General features: G+C 36.4%; 1 protein-coding gene across 1 annotated transcript in view; it reads right to left on the reverse strand.

Moving 5' to 3' along the window:
- Positions 1–3,660: 3,660 nt before the first annotated feature.
- LOC132547778 (uncharacterized) overlaps positions 3,661–13,538 on the reverse strand; it is a 47,949-nt gene continuing 38,071 nt past the window's right edge. The window contains exons 5-6 of the mRNA XM_060211577.1: positions 6,607–6,751; positions 3,661–6,008 (exon numbers count right to left, since the gene is read on the reverse strand). Of these exons, the coding sequence (XP_060067560.1) occupies positions 3,661–6,008; positions 6,607–6,751 (2,493 nt within the window). The remainder of the gene's footprint in view (positions 6,009–6,606; positions 6,752–13,538) is intronic.

Here is a 13,538-nt window from a genome sequence, read left to right on the forward strand (position 1 = left end):
TAACTCTGTAAAACCCACAGGAGGAGGTAACTCTGTAACATCAACAGGTGGAGGTATCTCTGTAACACCCACAGGTGGAGGTAACTCTGTAACATCTACAGAAATGTGTTTTTATTCTCCTTAAGACAGATCACTAACTACAGGTAGTGTTAAATAATAAAACATGATTATTATCTATTTTCATCCAAATTGCAAATCTAATTCAATGTGACTTTAATCAATAATTTAGGAGGCAAGAAATTGCAAATCTTTGTGCAATATAAAGTTTTCATTCAATAACTAACCCAATATTTTACTGCTTAGAAATGCATAAAAAGTTCACCCTGCATTATAATCTACTCGAATTCACTGAATTTTTTTTTCACTTCCTTTGTTAGACATACATTCTGGTCATATTTTGTTTAGTATACATCATGGTAGTCACATTTTATACTGAAAGGTTTCTGCCTGATCTTGTTGAGGACATGACAGACAATTATAATAATATAGTTAAGGTCAAATTCCACACAAGATTCTGTTGTCATATTCAACAAAATTGATCTTGGGGAACCTGACATTGGACATTATAATTGTTTCTACTAAATGACTTTTGTAACCTGAAGATTAACATTTAAAATATGATCTATATATTGCACTTAAATATATATTTGTCCAAGTATGGAATGTTTTATACAAAATGCATAGATATAAATGAAGGAAACATGATAAAAGCTATGTTACAAGTAATATATATTTGTACATGTATATTATATAAGTAATAACATATGATATTTACACAATACATAATGATAAAAAAATGTTTACTACTATATCATACAGAACCTGGCTTCATAAAAATAATTTATTTTACATATTTACAATATTTGTAATTGCTAATTATAACAAACCTTAAATTTAGAGGGTAGTGTATTGCCTTTGACACAAATTTTGTCCATAAAAAGATGTTGATAAACGTCATGTGATGCTCCACTGACATATGATATCAATAACATCATTCTTTAGATAGTGTCTTCTTCTGGTAATCTTTCATTGTCAATTAAATTACTTTCATAACAAAATTCAACAAGTACAGCTTGGGATAAATATACACAATCTAACTTAGCACTTTAGAAGCTGAAATGTACACCAGGTATTCTATATATTATTCTATACATGTTGGAATGGTTCGCTGGGATTATCATCCTATGAACGGCTATTAAGGGTTGAACCTGACACTTCAGAATTTCCCAATTTTTGTTGTCTTAGAACATTCAGTTACATTGTAGGTGTCTCAATTCATCTACCTAATAATATGGACATTAGGTACTGCACAGACCGGATAATTCACACATCCACACCAAGAATACACATACCAGACATTTATTTGACAAATGTTTTGTTTCTCCAGATATGATAATTATATGTTACCACTCTCAGGAGACTTTACTCATATCTGCCTCGTAAGTTTTATAAACAAACCATTTTGAAGATGTAACCAAGGTAAGATTTACAGACTACAGAAATCAAACATAATGCTAAAATTCTGAAATTAGTGACTGATTTTGTGTTCACGGTGACCTGATGACCTTAAAACCTTTGGAAGCAGGTACTGGAGTAAGATATAGCATCATGTATACAGCAAATTTATGTGTGCTAAATGGTAACCATATTAAAATCATTGAAATCTTGCCCTTTAATTATGGAATATTGGAAGTAAATCTGTTTTATTCCAAGCTCCGTTTTTCTGATGTCTATATTATAAAACTGAGGTAGCAGTATTTAGAAACATTCAGGCAAAGAAAAAAAACATATCTTAGTTTACAAAATTCTCACTCACTTGATTAATGAGTGTAACATGCTCAATGAGTTCTCTGACTTTGAGGAAAACTTGAGAACATGCCTGTTGTGTATAGTATACTGATGTCAAAATGGATATGTAGTACATGAGGTAATGCGGTATACAAAAAAACAGTATATCAGTGTGTTCATTGTATAACACAGGTGTCATGTGATTATAGAACACATACACTTTCAAACTTTAAGTTAATCTACATTGGAAAAAATCTGTTAATGTCATATTTTACATTAGATCACATGAGATATGATATTATCAGGAATGTAATGCTACAATATCTAGTGTCTACGGTATAAATATATATTGGTAATGCTGTCTAATTCTATCAATGCCTATAATGTTACAAAAAAATATATCAAATCAAAAGTTAATACAAACACACAGGTTGGTTCAAATATACATGACTTAGTAACTAGTTGGTACCACAGATAAAAACCAGATATTTCATAAGATTTGGCCGAAGTAAGTACATCATTATAGAGACCTCACATTCTAATGAAATATGGCAGACATAGATATTGTGTAAATTAAACTAAATCACAACGTCCACATACGATACTAAGAATCCTATACCTGTATGAACTATAGGAATCCTATACCTGTATGTACTATAGGAACCTATACCTGTAGGTACTATAGGAATATACCTGTATGTACTATAGGAATCCTATACCTGTATGTACTATAGGAATCCTATACCTGTATGTACTACAGAAATCCTATACCTGTATGCTATAGGAATCCTATACCTGTATGTACTATAGGAATATACCTGTATGTTTACAATGTCAGATCAAATAATGGTCAATTCAGACAACAACCTGTACAGAATTCAGTTAGACACATTTGTTCAGACCAACACAATTTTTGATCAGCCTGATCTAACAACTACATGTACTAGTATTTAAGAATAGGTATGTCACATGTCACAGAGTGTGTGATGATTAATGAATGATGAAGGCAGTGAATACACAAGTAGGAATATTTCACATACAGTATGGTTACCACATACTGTATGGTTACCACATCCTGTTTGGTTACCACATACAGTATGGTTACCACATCCTGTATGGTTACCACATACTTTATGGTTACCATATACTGTATGGTTACCACATCCTGTATGGTTACCAAATACTGTATGGTTACCAGATACAGTATGATTACCACATCCTGTATTGTTACCACATCCTGTTTGGTTACCACATCCTGTTTGGTTACCACATACTATATGGTTACCATATATTGTAGGGTTACCACATACTGTATGGTTACCACATCCTGTATGGTTAACACATACTGTATGGTTCCCACATCCTGTATTGTTACCACATACTGTATGGTTACCACATCCTGTAGGGTTACCACATACAGTATGGTTTATGTTATCATGAGAATGGCATTAGTTTTGTCCTTAGAAATATGAAAAATATGAGGCATTATGTCAAAAATAACATCACAGAGGTAGAAGGTCTATGTACATGACCTATTGAACACACTTCATTCTTGTAACTTTATAAATACAGGTTACCATGAGCCATAGACAGTCACATCTAACCTTGACCCCTAGGTACCTGTAGCAGCATTGACTCTGACCTTGACTCCTACTGTCAGTAGTATAACCACTAAACATCTTAAATCTTCTTAAAAGCTGCTGTAATATAGCACAAACCTTAGTAGACAGTACACTAAACAATTACCTTGGCCCCCAAGGCAGCAGCAGTAAAACTGGCCATGACCCCATTATTCACCTGTAGTGAAACAGTGATATTTTCACCATAATTTTGACCCGTAACATAGTGGTGTTTCTGTAGTCTACACCTTAGCTAGCAGTCTGTGTCATCCTTGTCCTCAGCTGAGGTATTCAGTGCGACATTGAAACCACCATTACCAGACACGTCATACTTTGATGTGATTACATTGGTAATGACCTCATTGTTTTCCAGGTCAGTACTGATGGATTGTTCATTGTGAACATCCATGAGGTTGTATGGTGTTTTGGTGGGTGTTGTTTCTGGTGAGATGGCAACATCATTTTCCCCATTTGCTGTAGTGTACGGTGGAGGAGGGGTAGAACTTTCACTGTGACTGGCCGATTCTGATGTCAGAATCATAGAATCAGAATTATCTGACAAGTTTGCAAGATTTTCTCTTGCCCTGAATATATTTGCCCTCATCAGTCTGGGGTTATCAATGTCATTTAAATTTTCCTCTGAGGAAGTCACACTATTGTCCTGGTAAGAACTCTGTAATACCAAAGTACTTTCGTCATCCAGTTTTTGTTCTGTCCAATCACTGACAGAATCATTCTGAGGAATGTCTGAGAATAGTTCTGATCGAACCAATCTTTTTCCTGACCAATCCAGATCACTCTCCTCTTCATCTGATGCTTTGTTGATGTCTTTCAGAGAACCTGTGTGTTGTTTGTGCTCTAGTGATGAGTGCTCTGTCCCAGCATATGACATTGATTTAGATACTGTGCTGTGGTCATAGTTAATTGTCCTCTGTACACCACTTACAACATCATCCCTGATCACATAGGCTATTCCTCCTTTAGGATCCCCAGAAGGATGCAACTTTTTCTTCTTTTCTGATTCAATGACATCTAATTCCTGCACCGAGATATCATAAGCCATGCCACTTTGCGTCTCCTTGGTGTTTCTCTTTGGAAATGGTGTAGAAAACAAGCTGGGATCAGAGGTCATGTTAAAGCTGAGGTCAATAGGTGAGGAGTTGTTTTCCATCTCCACTATTGTATCTTTGTTCTCCGATGAACTGTCGTCATCATCACTACCTGAATCCTGCAAGTGGCGTTGATCGGACGGTAAACTGTCTGCTGAGGAAAAGAGACGTGGCATCACCGACTCAAGTGGCTCCTTGGACAAAAACTGAGGCATGATAAGATCCTCCTCAACATTTACTTCTGGACTGCGAGGTCGTGTCAGTGTGCTTTCCATATCTGAGAGGCTGTAATCCACAAGGGTACGACTACAGTCACCACCACTATCCTCCCCTTCCTCCTGAGGGATAGGAGGGGGTGGTCCAAGGTCTGGTGGAAGCTTACTGGACACAGCCATTTCAGGGACCTCCTCACAGGTGGCTACAATAGGAGATAGCTCGAAGTTCGGAGAACCAATATTTGTATCTCTAGCATGTTTTTTTGCAACAATAAAATCCTCAGAGACCTCCTGTGTGTTGATTGGCTGACTCTGCGACACTATGGAGATGGTAGGAATGATGTCATCATTAGACAGTTCTAGAGGAATTTCACTGAAGTCTTGTGGTGTTCCTGGATCATCACCATCCTCAGTGGAGTTTTTCTTTTTCCTGCGTTCTGGCTTTGTGGGAGGGGGAGACCTCAATTCTACATTTACATAATCTGTATTTAATCCTGGAGAATCCGTCTTGATTTCAAATTGAGGCAGAGAAATCTCCGTTTTTGTTTCATTTGTTGGTATTACTAGGCTTTCATTAGCACTTGTGTCTGGGTCTTCATAACTTAACCGTAGCATATCCAGTTTATCTTCCTCGTTTAATGTATCGAATACTTCCACAAAATCACGGGCAGCCTCAGTGTCTGTGTTATCATTAGCAGGTGCTACTGGTCCAGGAGTTACCAGTGAATCTGTCGGCTTTTCTTGCATAACAAATTTAACTGCGGGGGTAAGCTTTTTATTGTCTTTATTCCTTAATTGCACATTTTCTGTTTCAGTTTCAACATTGAAATCATCCACTTTGTGAACTACTACATCTGACTGAGCCACAGCTTGATTTAAATTGATATTCTTGGCAGGTATAACTTTGATTTGTGGAATCTCCGTAGCTAATATCGGACTTGGTCTGACTTCTTCTGGAACACTAGTCTGTTTAACATGTAGGACATTTTTCTTAGGAGAAGGATTTGTTCGAGTCTCCGATCTCATTTCACTAAAACTTCTTTTAGGAGTCACTTTTGCCTGGCGGTTGATCTTCAGTAAAGTGTCTACTGATTGGCTTCGATATAACGGGTGAGCCAGGCGTGTGCTATGGTCACTGAGACGGCGGTTCTTCTGATGCTGGTGTTCCTTCTGTAAGGTGACTTTGACAGGGTACGGGGAGGCATAACTTAAGATGGTCAGGGCATCCTCAAAAACCATGTTAGCAAATGAGATGGTCACGCTTTGAATGCGGTCTCCTGTGAAAACAAAATCAGGTAAATGTTTTAAGGACACAAATCTTTTACAAATATAAGTAATACAATATATAGATGATACATTTTGTTGTAAACATTCAATTTGGATGTTCATCAACTATAAATCTCTAAATTCCAGGTGGTATAGAACTTTGCATCAATTTGTGTGAGAATTGATTGTGGGGGTACTTTAACACTCTGTATTTGATTTCAGACATAGGAGATTTCAGGGGCCATAAAGGACAAAGGGTTAGACTTTAGTTTACAGATTTGATGAACAGCAAGATATGCTGCTGTGCTTATCACCAAGCAGGGATTACTACTGGATAAATACAGTGATAGAGGTTTCAATAGTTACAAAAATAATACTTTATGATTCAACCTACATTTCTGGGCATTTTTGTACCTCACAGACTAAGGTAAAAAATACAAGACATTGGTAATTAATATTTTATTTCATTCCGAGTCACAGCCTCCTTCCTGTCTAATGTCACCTGTTCGCCCCATACTCCAATGTGATGTAGATACTGGTATCACCACCAGAATTCCATCATGCTCAAGCATGTATCATTAGAATTGACCAATGTAGAATTTCACTTACCAACTTTGAATTTTCCTGACTCGATGGCAGGGCCTCTATTATGGACTTGACTGACAAAGATTCCATCCCTCATGCTGCCAGCAATGTTAAACCCTAAACCAATGAAGTCCTGGCTTTGTAGCCATACACTGGTCACTTCTGGATCCTGTGGACAAGCAAAAGATAAACATCATTATTATAAATACTCTGACCATATGATCATTTCAATCAATCCATCATTCACTGGTCCTTTCTGAAAACTATGATAAAACAGAAAATATGCAGTTGATCCCACAAAGTTCACTCAACGAAGCAGGGCAGCAAGACCTCTATAGACAGGTGGCCTATATGTAGATTCAATTACTATGAATTATTGGTACGTTATATTGCGACCTTAAGTCTTTATTGACAAGTATTTGTTATATACAGGAGGCAAGTTCTTCAAAGAAAGGTATTTGTGATAAACATGTTGTCTATATAGACAGGTGTTTGTAATATAGATGTGGCCTATATAGACAGGTGTTTGTTATATAGATGTGACCTTTATTGACAGGTATTTGTAATACAGTTGTGACTGCTATTGGCAGGTCTTTGTTATGCAGATGTGACCTTTATAGACAGGTGTTTGTTACACATATGTGGCTTTTATTGACAGATGTTTGTTACACATATGTGACCTTTATAGACAGGTGTTTGTTACACATATGTGACCTTTATAGACAGGTGTTTGTTACACATATGTGACCTTTATAGACAGGTGTTTGTTACACATATGTGACATTTATAGACAGGTGTTTGTTACACATATGTGGCTTTTATTGACAGGTGTTTGTTACCAAAAGATAACTTTCACAGCAGGTTGATCAAAGTACATTATATGTATCTGTACTGACAATCAAATATATACTGGAAAGTATCAGTGGTCAAGCCACATGTATCATATATACCCGGTACTTTGTCGTTTTAACAAACTTAATCCTTATTTAATTAGTGTAGATGATCTTTGTTTGTTTTTATTTTCAGGAGGTGTATGATTTTCGAGTTCATATTTCTGTCCAGAAAAATCAGTAAAACTGTTCTGAGTGTATCAAACGGTTCTGTATGTCCGTAAAATGATAACAAAGACAGGGAGAACACAGATAACTTTGAGTAAGTCTTTGTAGGTAGTACGTTTACCTGACACATCACATACAGATTAGAAAACAGGTAATGTTTATGATTTATAGGAGGTTTATCAGTGTTACAAACAGGTGTATACTCGTTATATTACTGTAGTGAACAGGTATTTCCTGTTATTGTACTTTTAACATACCTGAATGAATCTTTATAATACTTAATCACATGTTAACACAATCCTAGCCACAGGACTTATATATATATAAGTGTGTATGTCCCCAAAGTTTCAAAGATTCATCAAGATTTAACACTGGAAACTTTCAAATGTACATGCAGTTTCAGGAAAAGTGGATATTTTTGTCATGTATAAATGTTTAATTTCATTAAACTGTTGCAGATTTCACTACAGTAAACAAAGGTTAATATTCTCAAAGTGTCTGTAGGTTTCTCCTGCCATACTGAGGACTATAAACTGTCAACTATGTCTATATATTTAACAAGATATACACTACCTGTAATATTAACACATTAATCTGAGAATCGTTCCTACAAGAGATAACATTCATTCTTTCAACCCTCCCTAATTTTTCATCCTAATTTTAGACACTGATGATCACACCACGTACGAATCACGTCAGACACCTAATCAGCCCAACATCATTGATTCACATAGGTAGAAATTATACTGTTTTAAGATATAAGTGTGAGAAGGTTTTATAGCTTTTGGAGACAGTCAACATATAAACTAGTTGTTTAAGTATGCCTATTTATGATGAAGTATTTTCTAAGGATGTGCTTGGGTTACTATTAAACAATATCATTGGTTTTATATCTTAACTGGTTGTAAGCTAAATGAAAACCCATCCTATTATAAGTCATTATATGACACCTAAAAATGCTCCTGTGGTTAAGGGCTTTTTCTGTAAGTTGTAATATTTCTGGTTATAGGGCTTACACTATAAGTTGTAATATTACTGGTTATAGGGCTTACACTATAAGTTGTAATATTACTGGTTATAGGGCTTACACTATAAGTTGTAATATTACTGGTTATAGGGCTTACACTATAAGTTGTAATATTACTGGTTATAGGGCTTACACTGTAAGTTGTAATATTCCTGGTTATAGGGCTTACACTATAAGTTGTAATATTACTGGTTTTATTGGGCTTACACTATAAGTTGTAATATTACTGGTTATAGGGCTTACACTATAAGTTGTAATATTACTGGTTATAGGGCTTACACTATAAGTTGTAATATTACTGGTTATAGGGCTTACACTATAAGTTGTAATATTCCTGGTTATAGGGCTTACACTATAAGTTGTATTACTGGTTATAGGGCTTACACTGTAAGTTGTAATATTACTGGTTTTATTGGGCTTACACTATAAGTTGTAATATTACTGGTTATAGGGCTTACACTATAAGTTGTAATATTACTGGTTATAGGGCTTACACTATAAGTTGTAATATTACTGGTTATAGGGCTTACACTATAAGTTGTAATATTACTGGTTATAGGGCTTACACTATAAGTTGTAATATTCCTGGTTATAGGGCTTACACTATAAGTTGTAATATTACTGGTTATAGGGCTTACACTATAAGTTGTAATATTACTGGTTATAGGGCTTACACTGTAAGTTGTAATATTACTGGTTTTATTGGGCTTACACTATAAGTTGTAATATTACTGGTTATAGGGCTTACACTATAAGTTGTAATATTACTGGTTATAGGGCTTACACTATAAGTTGTAATATTACTGGTTATAGGGCTTACACTATAAGTTGTAATATTACTGGTTATAGGGCTTACACTATAAGTTGTAATATTACTGGTTATAGGGCTTACACTATAAGTTGTAATATTACTGGTTATAGGGCTTACACTGTAAGTTGTAATATTACTGGTTTTATTGGGCTTACACTTTAAGTTGTAATATAACTGGTTATAGGGCTTACACTATAAGTTGTAATATTACTGGTTTTATTGGGCTTACACTTTAAGTTGTAATATAACTGGTTATAGGGCTTACACTGTAAGTTGTAATATTACTGGTTTTATTGGGCTTACACTTTAAGTTGTAATATTACTGGTTATAGGGCTTACACTATAAGTTGTAATATTACTGGTTTTATTGGGCTTACACTTTAAGTTGTAATATAACTGGTTATAGGGCTTACACTATAAGTTGTAATATAACTGGTTATTGGGCTTACACTTTAAGTTGTAATATTACTGGTTATAGGGCTTACACTATAAGTTGTAATATTACTGGTTATAGGGCTTACACTATAAGTTGTAATATTACTGGTTATAGGGCTTACACTATAAGTTGTAATATTACTGGTTATAGGGCTTACACTATAAGTTGTAATATTACTGGTTATAGGGCTTACACTATAAGTTGTAATATAACTGGTTATTGGGCTTACACTTTAAGTTGTAATATTACTGGTTATAGGGCTTACACTATAAGTTTTAATATTACTGGTTATAGGGCTTACACTATAAGTTGTAATATTACTGGTTATAGGGCTTACACTATAAGTTGTAATATTACTGGTTATAGGGCTTACACTATAAGTTGTAATATTACTGGTTATAGGGCTTACACTGTAAGTTGTAATATTCCTGGTTATAGGGCTTACACTATAAGTTGTAATATTACTGGTTATAGGGCTTACACTATAAGTTGTAATATTACTGGTTATAGGGCTTACACTGTAAGTTGTAATATTCCTGGTTATAGGGCTTACACTATAAGTTGTAATATTCCTGGTTATAGGGCTTACACTATAAGTTGTAATATTCCTGGTTATAGGGCTTACACTATAAGTTGTAATATTACTGGTTTTATTGGGCTTACACTATAAGTTGTAATATTACTGGTTATAGGGCTTACACTATAAGTTGTAATATTACTGGTTATAGGGCTTACACTATAAGTTGTAATATTCCTGGTTATAGGGCTTACACTATAAGTTGTTACATCACTTAAGCATTATCTCCTTTGTATGAAATTCATCAAGGTTCTTTTATCTTGGAATTATCAGGAAAAAAATACACAATGAAAATTAGTAAAAGATTTCATATTATGAAAACAAAACGTTTTATACTTGAAAAAATCTGGTCAGTTTGAACAGCTGAATTTGTTAAAGACCTGGTCAACCATTAGAAGCCTGTTTATGTGGTTAGACTTCCTTCCTGCTCGTTAACTTTTATGCTTGCCCAATCAGGTGCTAAGAATTTTAGCAATTTTCTGGCAGAATGATCACTTTCTGGCGCCACAAATCATTGAGCATGTCAGCAGAGATTTGTACAAACAGTTAATATCTGTCGACCTATTGTAGCCACATATTTGGTGCGACTCGACCTTTTAAAGTGACTCGGTGCAAATATTTGACTGTAGACTCTAATCTGATGCAAATGAAAAGGGAATTATACGTAAGTAAATTGCCAGTGTCCTCAAAATACAAAACTCAGTAGATTTAAATTTATCAATTAAAACAAGTTAAGAAATCCTGACAACAAATAATAGGAATGAACTCATCAAAGTTAGGTTTCATTTTACCTGTAACCGATATAGTAAAAGGTATGGTCTCAGTGTAAAATAGGCAATGGCACATTATAGGTAATAATTGTTGGGTCATTTAATGGTCAAGGATGGTCAGTGAAGGCTTGGTCATCGGTCAATTTTAAATACCAGGGCGAAGAGTGTGGGGTGTGTGTATACAGCAGTTTAGGACAGAGATTGATAGTCCTGATCTCACTTCTGTCACAGTGGGTGTCCCCACCACCAACATCATGTTTATACAATAAACTCAGAGAGCAGACAATTTATCTCTGGACTAAAGTCTGTTGGGTGGGCTTATCAAAGGAAAGTAAACCCACAGGGCTGACACATTGTCTCTGGATCAAAATCAGTGGGGTGGGCTTATCACAGGAAAGTAAACCCACAGGGCTGACACATTATCTCCGAATCAAACTCAGTGGGGTGGGCTTATTACAGGACAATATAACCAGAGGGCTGACTCATCATCTCTGGACTGAAGTCATTGGGTTAGGCTTATCACAGGACAATAAACCTACAGGGCTGACACATTATCTCTGAATCAAAGTCAGTGGGGTGGGCTTATTACAGGACAATATAACCAGAGGGCTGACACATCATCTCTGAATCAAAGTCAGTGGGGCGGACTTATTACAGGACAATATAATCAGAGGGTTGACACATCATCTCTGAACCAAAGTCAGTGGAATACATTTATCTACACTATCAAGTAAAAGGACACTCACTCCATCGTCTATAGGCAGATGGACAGACAAGTATGTCCAGTTTACACCCCTACCTTAACTCTGTTGCAGCAGAATGGATACAAAATTTCATGATTAGCTCAATGAAATACAATCATTGAGTTGATGCTAACCTTACAACATATTCTATATCATTTGATTCTGACTTTGGTCTTCACGAACTTATCTGACAATGACCTTATCTTTGACATGAGGCCATCATCGAGTGAGCCCACAAACACATACTTATCAGACAATGACCTTACCATTGACATGAGCTCACCATCGAGTGAGCCCACAGACACATACTTATCTGACATTGACCTTACCAATGACACGAGCCCATCATCGAGTGAGCCCACAGACACATACTTATCTGACATTGTCCTTACCATTGACATGAGCCCATCATCGAGTGAGCCCACAGACACATACTTATCTGACATTGTCCTTACCATAGACATGAGCCCATCATCGAGTGAGCCCACAGACACATACTTATCTGACATTGACCTTACCAATGACATGAGCCCATCATCGAGTGAGCCCACAGACACATACTTATCTGACAATGACCGTAACATAGAAATGAGCCCATCATCAAGGGAGCCCACAGACACATACTTATCTGACATTGACCTTACCATTGCCATGAGCCCATCATCGAGTGAGCCCACAGACACATACTTATCTGACAATGACATAGACATGAGCCCATAATCGAGTGAGCCCACAGACACATACTTATCTGACATTGTCCTTACCATTGCCATGAGCCCATCATCGAGTGAGCCCACAGACACATACTTATCTGACAATGACCGTAACATAGACATGAGCCCATCATCAAGGGAGCCCACAGACACATACTTATCTGACATTGTCCTTACCAATGACACGAGCCCATCATCGAGTGAGCCCACAGACACATACTTATCTGACATTGACCTTACCATTGCCATGAGCCCATCATCGAGTGAGCCCACAGACACATACTTATCTGACATTGTCCTTACCATTGACATGAGCCCATCATCGAGTGAGCCCACAGACACATACTTATCTGACATTGTCCTTACCATAGACATGAGTCCATCATCGAGTGAGCCCACAGACACATACTTATCTGACATTGTCCTTATCATAGACATGAGCCCATCATCGAGTGAGCCCACAGACACATACTTATCTGACATTGTCCTTACCATTGACATGAGCCCATCATCGAGTGAGCCCACAGACACATACTTATCTGACATTGTCCTTACCATTGACATGAGCCCATCATCGAGTGAGCCCACAGACACATACTTATCTGACATTGTCCTTACCATTGACATGAGCCCATCATCGAGTGAGCCCACAGACACATACTTATCTGACATTGTCCTTACCATTGACATGAGCCCATCATCGAGTGAGCCCACAGACACATACTTATCTGACATTGTCCTTACCATTGACATGAGCCCATCATCGAGTGAGCCCACAGACACATACTTATCTGACATTGTCCTTACCATTGACATGAGCC

The sequence above is a fragment of the Ylistrum balloti genome, unplaced genomic scaffold (genome assembly GCF_031769215.1).
Source record: "Ylistrum balloti isolate Yb309-2 unplaced genomic scaffold, AGI_CSIRO_Ybal_v1 Utg369978, whole genome shotgun sequence".
In the NCBI taxonomy this organism is placed as follows: domain Eukaryota; kingdom Metazoa; phylum Mollusca; class Bivalvia; order Pectinida; family Pectinidae; genus Ylistrum; species Ylistrum balloti.